We start from the raw sequence: 10,037 nt of genomic DNA, 5'->3' as shown, positions 1-10,037 counted from the left end.
TGAAAGTGTGTTAGCTTTCTGAGATAGGTTTTTGGAGGAATTAAACCTGAACCTATCCTAATTAATTCTGATTCATTATCCACCTCCCTTACCACCTTGAAGCATATGGACAAATGTAGTAGGACAATAACACTATGCAGTTTTAAACGAAATCGCTCAATTGAGATTTGATTTGCGCTCGCTAAAGTGTATTTACAACATCTAAACAACGAAAAAAACACTGTAAAAGCCGTCCACACTTCGAATTTTCCCTCTCCACTATGGTTGCTTAAAAAATTCAAGAAAATCTAGCGTCTTGTTGCTCTCTGTATTCGAAGAAAAAGTTATATTCAGCCTCCTCCAACTCCAGGCTTCTCTTCTCCTATGGTATGCAAGCTCAAGAAAGCGATTTACGTTAACGCCCCCGACAAGGCTTAATCAGCTCCTTTTTCCGAAATAAAGCAATTATTGCTGTTCAAAAGACTTTCACAAAACCTGTTTTACAAAGTGATGTAGTGACAAGTCCTTCTCCGCGTCAACAACGCTCTAGTACTAGTTAGAGCAATAGCAAATATGTGAAACAAAATAAACCACACAAGAAATATTGTTTGTTCAAAAAAAAAAAAAAAAACCACACGAGAATTTTAATTAAACAAAAAATAGCTTACATATCGAATTTGAATAGAAATTTGCGACGGATACATTGTTGAACAATGTGTAGAATTATAATTGAGTCAAATGTATTTATAACACAAGGTACAAATATATACTAGCCTATGACTTGTCATACAAGTAATTCTAAGTTCACATGAATTTACAAGATCTAACCCAATAGAATCCTAACCAGATTCTCCTATACAAACCACCCTTCCCAAACTTGGTGGTTGTGGAGAGACAAGTTTGGAACAGAGAAGTAACGTGGCTTGGAGAGCCTTTGGTGAGAACATCCATAGGTTGATCAACGGAATGAATAAATTGTACCTTGTGATTCCAAGTTTGACCTGTTTACGAACAAAGTGATAATTAAGCTCAATATTCCTTGTCCGAGCATGAAATATCAGATTAGCAGCCATGTATGTTGTGCTCAACTTATCACAAAAACAATAGAGTGGGGTGAAGCATCGGAAACTGAAATTCACAAAGCACATGGGTGAGCTAAATAGATTTGGTGCAAGCATAAGCCAAGGCACAATATTCCTGTAGACATCGAAATTTCGGTGAAATAAATGTTGACCAATAGTTACAATTTCGACGCTCACGTGTCACATAAATTTTACACATAGCATGTGACTAAACGAAAAATCAAAATAAATCGGAAAAAGTCATCAAATAGGACACATGTCAACACCTGGCAGAAAACGATTTATTTCATCTGCATATTATATTCAAAATTAAGCCTTGGAAAATTCTATAAATAGGAAGCCAATGCATTCATTTGGAGGGAATTGATAACCAATTCATAACCCATTCACCTCACACCAAAACCTTGAAGCTTTGAAACTCCAAAGCTCCCAAGCAAATTCCTAAGGATCAAGAAAGCTCTCTTCGTTCTTCGTCAACCCAACCTTCAAGATCAAGCCCTAACGGCCCTTTGAAGAAACTTCCACCAATTCAAGATCAAGCCCCGACGGCCCTTGAAGAAAGCGTTCATCGTTCATCATTCGTTCATCCTAAGATCAAGCCCCAACGACCCTTTGGATAAATAACATCAACAAATCCACACATCCAACCGTTCTTCAAGATAAAGCCCAAAAGCCCTTGAAGATCCATTCATCAACTGTTCATCAAGATCAAGCGTCAAAGGCCCTTGAAGATCCGTTCATCAACAGTTCTTCAAGATCAAGCCCAAAAGCCTTGAAGATCCGTTCATCCAACCGTTCTTCAAGATCAAGCCCAAAAGCCCTTGAAGATCCATTCATCACCTTTCAAGATCAAGCCCAAAAGCCCTTGAAGATCCATTCATCACCGTCATTCAAGATCAAGCCTCAACGGCCCTTGAAGAAACTTTCAACCGTTCATCCAAGATCAAGCCTCGACGGCCCCTGGATCAATCACACATCCACAAATACACACCTTACAGAGATCGAATCAGAGGATCAAATTTGAGAGAGATTGTAACCCAAAATCATCAAATACAAAATATTATTTTGTACACGTGTTCTTGTCTCGTTTGTCGTAGGAAAATTTCGTGTTTACAATTCCAATTGAGCACTAGACTAGAAAACAATGGGATGCTTGGTGGAACTCCACGATATTAAATCTGGCTATGAAATAGTAAGAAACCCGAAGTATAGCGGCGAGTGTGTCCAGGCACCCAGCTTAATCAGCATGAGAATACCCACGAAGCAAAGGAGGCATAGAAGAGTGCCTGAATGAAATGCCATGTTCAAGAGAGCCCTTAATATAACTTAAACATGTTTAGCGACAATAAGATGCATGTGAGTAGGGCAAGACATGAATTGAGAAATATGATTAACCGCATAAGCAATGTCCAGAAGAGTCAAAGTAAGATACTGCAAGAAGCCTAATAAGTGCCGAAAATTGAACGGGTCAGAAAGCGGAGTACCATCCTGATTAGACAATTAAGCATGTGAAGCAATAAAAGCATTGGAAGGCTTGCAGTCAAGCATATTGGTCTGCTTAAGTAATTTAAGAGCATGTTTAGTCTAAGACATATGAATACCAGCAGAAGTGGGATGAACCTCAAAACCTAGAAAATAGTGAAGAACACCGAGATCTTTAATTTCCAAGAATCATTTCTAGTCAATACATTATCATCCACATAAAGTAAAAGGATGAGATGAACCGTACAATAGTGATGAAAAGTGAATAGAGAGGGGTCAGCTAGGCTCTGCACAAAACCTTGACAAAGAATAAAGTTACTGAAGCGCTACAACTATGCACATGGAGTTTGTTTGAGGCCATATAACATGTTATGTAACTTACACACATGATTAGGACGTTGAGGATCAAAAAATCCCAGGGCTTAAGCCATTGAAACATCTTCTTGTAAATCCTGGTCCTGAGATTTTGGGGACTTTAATGGAGGCCCTTAAAATTTATAGAATTTTCGTTGCTATGCTTTCTTTTACATTTTAATTGTTATGATTATGTATAAATTGAGATAAATAAAAACAAATTTAGGTGTGGTGGACCGGTGCTTAGGTACCTATTTGCATCCCTATGTTTTTAAGTTCGAAACTCCTTATTTTTAAATACCAACAAAAATGAATAAAAGTCCTTAGAAAATCTAACATTTTAGTTTCTATGTTTTCTTTTACGTTTTAAATTTTATGATAATGTATAAACAGATAATGTAAAAGAAAAAAAAAATCTTGCTGTGGTGGCTAGGTGCCTATTTGCATACCCTAAGTTTTTGGGTTCAAAACATCATGCTTTTAAATACCAACAAAAATTAAAATAAAACACAAAACCATGCTTTTAAATACCAAAATAATTAAAAATAAAACACACAAATAAACGCCACTGAGCGGAATTGAACCCAGTTCATGGTTCACGGATAATACGCACAAAACACTAGCCTTGAGAGAACAAATTATTATTTCATTGCATGTTTAAATTTATATATGCAATATACAGGTAAACTAAAATCGAAAATTTGGGAGCCCTACGGGTGGCACCACTTGCACACCCTCATGGTTGGCTTTGAGGCCTAATATAGAACCATGACTAGAACTTGTTGTGAAACTGACGTGGCTTCGATATCTTCTAAGGGATTTGGGTTTATTACATCCAAAACCGGCCTTACTACATTGTGACAACAAAATGGGTCTCCATATTGCTACTAATCCAATTTTCATGAATGAACTAGACATATGGTGACATATTGCCACTTTATTCAAGATAAGATATACAAGATGATTTAGTTGTCACCAAATATGTTCCCTCTTCACACCAACTCGCAGATGATATTCACAAAAGCATTGGGAAAGAAAACTTTCTCAACTGTTGTACACAAGTTGAGAGTTCTCAACATCTACTCTCTAACTTGAGGGAGAGTGTTAAGAATGAGAAGTCAACGATAGTATCCTTGGTAGTTTTGGCTTAGTATAGGAAATTTTTTTTGTAGTTGTTTAGTATAAGGAGTTTATATTCCTTTCGTATATGTAGAATGTAGGCTAAATTACTTCTTTGTTAAGTGAACCTCTTTGTATACAGTCTTCGTATCAATAGAAGAAAACTTACTTCTGCAAATATATTGTATACGCGATTTTACTAATTAAAGATTCTAGCAATGATTATGTGGCAGAATATATCATTGTAGGACGTGATAAAGAGCAACTTCCTCCAAGAGATTATCTTATTAATGCTTTAAATTTGTTCCTTTTTATTGCCTTGACATACCATTTATTAATTAACTCATCCCATAGAAGATGGTGATGTTTATAAACGGATGAATATTGTATCAGAAATTAGACCAAGCATGTTAAAACACAACTAATAAACGGATAAGAGATCAAAAGAATAGAATGCAAAAGGGAAGTACAAGAGGAGTTTATTCGGAAGTGCAAATAGCGCATCTCAAAACATAAACAAAGCATTTGGCATTCAGAGAGCTCCCGTTGTGAGGCAACTAGCTAGAAGTAAAGGAAGAGTTATTAGTTGGTCCTAAGATTCAAACTCAAGGAAATCATGAAATGTAATAAACTGTGAGGAAGAGACCGGTGGCCAGGTGAGATAGTTCAAACATGGGCCTTGCCCTTGGGATCATCTTCAAAGTCATCCATGAATCTCTTCCAGAACCAATGTTGCTTCCAGACTCTTTCTGTCATCTCTTCGATTGGGACACCCTTGGTCTCGGGAATTAAGAACATTGCAAAGATTGTCATGACAAGGACCCAAGCACTAAAGAACAGGAAGATGCCAAACTTCATATGGCAAAGCATTGAGAGGAAGGCTTGTGCTATAACAAAGGTGAAGAGCATGTTGATGCACACAGCCACACTCTGGCCAGCTGAGCGAGCTTCCAAAGGGAAAGTCTCACTAGGAATCAACCACCCGAGAGGTCCCCAAGACCATGCAAAGGAGGCAACAAAACTGCAAACCATAATGACAACAAGAATAGCCATGCCTTGGGTAAGGTTGTTAGAGTTATCCTGGACTTTGAGTCCCATCACTATTGCAACCACCATTTGAGAAAGGAACATTTGGACCCCGGCTTCTAATAAGAGCATGCGGCGACCAGCTTTGTCAACAAAGTAGATTGATACAACGGTTGATAGCACGTTGACAGCTCCTGTTATAACAGCTGAGTAGAGGGAAGCATCGCTCTTAAAACCCAATGTCTGAAACAAAACCGGAGCGTAGAACATGACTGCGTTGATGCCAGTGAATTGCTGGAACACCTGCATCATAACTGCAATGACCAGTTGTGGCCTGTTCCTACGCTTAAGGAGATTTTGGAAGGGATTCTTCACTTCTTTAGCCACCCGACTTGCCTCAACAATCTCTAAGAATTCTGGATCCACATTGTCAACACCACGAATCCTTTTAAGAACTGCTTTTCCTTCCTCCAACTTGCCTCGTTCAATCAAACTGTTAGGAGTGTCTACCACAATGAGCGACCCCAAGGTTAGCAAACCGGCTGGAATCCCAGCCAAACCCAGCGATACCCTCCATCCATATCCTCCCGTAATTCTGCGCATGTATGGTAAACAAAATATTACTTGGTTGTATATTCTTTCAAGTGATTGGAACATATTACTACGCTAAAATTTGTGGACTCAGAACTTCAGATCTTGTCTTTTGAATTAGCTAGCAAGATTGGGCCGGCTTACTTGTTAGTTCCGTAATTGATAAGGTTTGCAAAAAGAATGCCAATGGTAATATTGAGTTGGAAGAGGATGTTAAGTGCCCCTCGAATTCTTGTGGGTGCAATCTCCGAAAGGAAAAGCGGTACCGCCTGTAGTTACGTATATTTCTTAGTAAACGTATTGTGTTCAAAAACATTTAACAGGAAAATCCAGCTGGCATTAGCAATTGAGTAGCAGGCAGTTTATTGAAAAAAAAAAAAAAAGATTATTACAAATTTATACTATATACCTGGTTAGCAAAACCAACTCCACAACCAAGCAAGATCCTCCCTATGATAAGCATGAGAAGGTTAATAGCTGCAGCATTAAAAACTGTTCCGATTATGAAAAATATCCCGGCAATAAACATAGTTAGCTTTCGGCCTAGTGATCTGGTTGTGTACGAGGCAACGAAGGTTGACATTAAAGCAGCCAGGTACAATGAAGATGTGAACAACTGCAAGCCTTGATTATCATATTTGCAGTAGTTGCTCTCAAGTCCAGGCTCTTGAGTCATCTTATACACAACCGGGAAGAATTTCTTCTGGAAATGGGGCATGGATGTAACACCCCCTGCGTTGTATATCCATATATCAAATTAAACAGAATTATACGTGAAATCTAATAAATTTTTTACAAAACACGTACGTTAATAGTTAATTGTATGTGTGGATGCGACGGAAAGCTCTTGAGTCACGTATATGTACCTGAGATACCAACATCATAACCAAACATGAGGCCTCCGCTAGCGGCCATTATGCAAGAAATGATCACAAGAGGCGTGATCTTTGCTTCAAAGTCTCCGCCTCCCGATGCGGCCCCAAACCCACCGCCTGCCATGGTTTCTCGCTCTTAATTAAGTGCTCAAACTTATTTTGCTGCACTATATGTCACAGTATCGAATTTGATGAATGTGGAATTTTTTTTATGTATTAGATGATCTAAGGAAACTCTAGAAGAGGAGACTAGCTTGTTGAAATAAGACGTGTGCTTGTGGGGTTTATATGCTGAAAAACTTTGTGGCAACAGCGAGTGAGCTACGTAGAAAGTGGATGATTTAGTCACTACCACGGTCAGGATCTTTCCCCATGGCATGATCTACGGTTGAATTTCTTTCTTTATGCTTGGTCAGGCATTCACGAGAAGTTAGTTGCACCAAAGTTGATCGAGTCTGTTATGAGTAATGCTTGAACGACCACATTTCTTTGCGATATGTGGCAGGTAATCCGTCAACTGTAAGGTCCATTTGACTGAAATTGCCCGTGTGTCTAGGAATCTAGTACGCATGGGTTTATTAGAATATGATTTCATATTTGCCACAAAGGATCAAAGGGTGACACTTGTGCACTTTTGCGGCTAATCCAATTTGACTGTCCTTTTTGTTCCATAGGAAGTTAGGCTCTCTAATATAGCATATGGATGAGTTTAATGACATAACAATTTCTAAGGTGTCAAAAGCTGTTCTAATACAAGTAGATATAATTCATACGAAAATCCAAATCTTATAAATCCTCCAAATTTTCAAGGATCTATATGCGACCAAAAATATTAATATGAATGCTATATTTCACATGTTAAAACTGCCTTGATAACTAAGCAAAGGTAAGAGCTTAAGCTCATCTGCCAAAGCAAGAAACCAATTTCTCTGTTATCTGTTGTCTATTCTCTCTTCTCCTCTCTTCATCCACCAGAATTTCTTCCTTCCCCTCTTCCTTAATGGCTTGACTTATTCTTTTACTGGCCTCAATACCTTTTCCTCTTGTGCACAAACGTACAATATTACACGTTGATCCTCGGAATGTTGCCTCCCTCCTACCCATTAAGCTCGCAGGCGATAACTACCTACTTTGGGTAGTCCATTTATCCCAGTATTGCTGACATATTATAAGCTTGGCCGTATCATAGTTAGATCTGAAACATGTCACTAGAAGAAAAACGGTCATCTACCACGGTGGATGTCCGTTGTAGATCGAAATCCACCACGGACACACTGCCCGTTAGTATTAAGGATGTGGTAAAAAGTTTAGACTTTTACCACGGCCAAAGCACGTTATCAATTAAATAATAATCACGGACTTAGCCTGTAGTGAATTCGAATTTAACACCACACGCTAAAACCGCTGTAGACCATTAATTAACCACGGCTAATGTCCATTATAAAAAATTTTCTAAAAATTAAAAAAAAAATTAATTAAAAACAATATATAAATTTTGATAAAAAAAAATAAAACAATATATAAAAACCCACAAAATTGCAAATTTACTATAATACAATAAAATTTTAAATTATTACATGTTTAAAAAGAATTACAAGTATTACACTAAACTACAACAAAATCACCTATAAAACCAATGTGATGTCCTAAGAAATATGAAACCATCTATCAATTATGAAATACGCCTCCATTTACAAGGAAATTGTCACTTAGAAGACTTTAGTTTTCCTTGAATACCTCCAATCAAATTCCTTTCAAATTTGCAGTTGCCCACCCATGTACACACTTCAAATTTGTAGTTTCCTATTGATGTAATAGCTGACATTGGAGTTATGGACCCTCATGAATTAGAACTACCAACCACCTTTGAGATAAAACAAGAAAAAATATATATCTTAGAAAGGAAACTCATGTCTCAACTCAAGGACATGATATACAAAAAAATTTCATCCATAAAGTCAATTCCCAAAAGGCAAACAGTCCATCATCTAAGTGAAAAAAAAAATGTCCTAGTACCGATTATCCCAAGGATATACTAAACTACTGAGACAGGCAGTGGATCAAGAGGTATCAAATGCTGAACCCTGTGGATAAACTCAGCCCCAGTCCAAACTTCTGATTCCTTCTAATAAAGATATTAACAGAAATAGGCATTCATTATGTAACAACCTTATATAACCCTCTAAATAATACCTTCTAATCAAAGTCCCAATCATAGGCAGGAAAGAAGCTTAGTTATTGTTGCCTATAGTCAAGCTCTTCACATTTTGTTGATCATTCATCCATTCTTATCTTTACATTTATCATCAAGATTTCACCCCAAAATGGATCAAGGGCAGTTTTTCTGAACATACATCAGTAACCAATGTATTGCAAAGCCAATCCTATTTATTTTCTAAAAGCTCTAATTCCTTTTGCTTTGGATGCCCTTTTTTCAATTCCAATTCTTATTAGCAAACGTCTACTTAGTTTATGTAACCATGAATCTCCCAAGTTTACACAATTATGCTTTCCTTTTAATCTCTAAAATTTTAACAAATTCAAAACTTTTGGATCATCAAATTCTCAATCATTCAATAGCATATCAAAATTCAGAAAGCAAAATAACGAAAGGTTAAATATTTATTACACGATTTTGATCCAAACACAATCCAAGATCCAAACTTTAAACAAAATTGAAACCCTAACAATATCAACCTTGAGATAATTTACATAGCATAGCGAAAACAAAGTATTTGTAGCATTGAATTACCAATTAAGCTCCGAATCCGAACCCGATCTGAACCAGGACTCAGACCTCACGTTCCGCCACTAGATCGGTGGAGGTACAGCTTGCCGAACACATGAAGAGCCGTGATGAAGCCAATGAAGCAAAGGCTCATGACGACACCAGTTGGGGAACTAGCAGGGAGATTTAGAGCGATACTAGCAGATTGACGAAGATCGTTAAGTAAAAACTCAGAGGGTTGAGAAGCTCACCATTATTGCAGTTTTCTCAAGAAAAAAATGAAAATCAGAAGTTAGAAAGAGAGAGAGAAAAAGGAATCTTCCCAGAACAAGTACGAAGGGGAAGAAAGAACAAGGGGTAAACGAGAGGGAAAGGGTGAATGGGAAAATCTGTAGATGGCTAAGAACCGGTGGGGAGTTTTCAAGTCGGCAATGGTAGGTGGGAGTCTGCCCAGAGAATAAAGAGGAAGCCATAAGAAATAGGAATTGAGAAGGATTTCACTTAAATTTTGAGAAGGGCGGGAATATTAGTAAGTTTCATAGATTTCAAATTTTGGGAAATTTGTAATCCCGCTTTTTGATTTTTTTTTTTAATAATGTGTGTAATTCTACCACACTTAATGATCGTGGTAGATAAAAAGAATCCATAGTGGTTACGAACTATATACCACGTTGAAGGCCCGTGGTGGTTTAATATTTTTACAACGTGTTGACTAAGTTTGTGGTATTAGATTATTTTATCATAACGGGCCATTATTTGCTCGTTGTAAAATATTATTATCCACGACGTGCTCACTAAGTC

General features: G+C 37.5%; 1 protein-coding gene across 1 annotated transcript; it reads right to left on the bottom strand.

The window, feature by feature from the left end:
* Window positions 1–4,479: 4,479 nt before the first annotated feature.
* Window positions 4,480–6,769, bottom strand: LOC126596681 (sugar transport protein 13-like). The gene is made up of 4 exons (XM_050263351.1): window positions 6,500–6,769; window positions 6,043–6,365; window positions 5,778–5,902; window positions 4,480–5,637 (listed from the first exon to the last, which is right to left on the bottom strand). Exons 1-4 carry the CDS (start codon window positions 6,630–6,632, stop codon window positions 4,683–4,685), a joined length of 1,536 nt encoding a protein of 511 aa, XP_050119308.1. The 5' UTR covers window positions 6,633–6,769; the 3' UTR covers window positions 4,480–4,682.
* Window positions 6,770–10,037: the final 3,268 nt, after the last annotated feature.

Source organism: Malus sylvestris, chromosome 13 (genome assembly GCF_916048215.2).
Source record: "Malus sylvestris chromosome 13, drMalSylv7.2, whole genome shotgun sequence".
NCBI lineage: Eukaryota > Viridiplantae > Streptophyta > Magnoliopsida > Rosales > Rosaceae > Malus > Malus sylvestris.
The sequence above is the reverse complement of the archived record's forward strand: the minus strand, read 5'-3'. Positions and strand labels throughout refer to the sequence as shown.

Coding starts and splice junctions, on each gene's coding strand:
- LOC126596681 (XM_050263351.1), bottom strand. CDS start 6,632: ATGGCAGGCGGTGGGTTTGGGGCCGCATCGGGAGGCGGAGACTTTGAA. Junction 5,903..6,042: donor GAGTTGGTTTTGCTAACCAG/GTATATAGTATA, acceptor ACGTAACTACAG/GCGGTACCGCTTTTCCTTTC. Junction 5,638..5,777: donor ATCAATTACGGAACTAACAA/GTAAGCCGGCCC, acceptor ATACATGCGCAG/AATTACGGGAGGATATGGAT.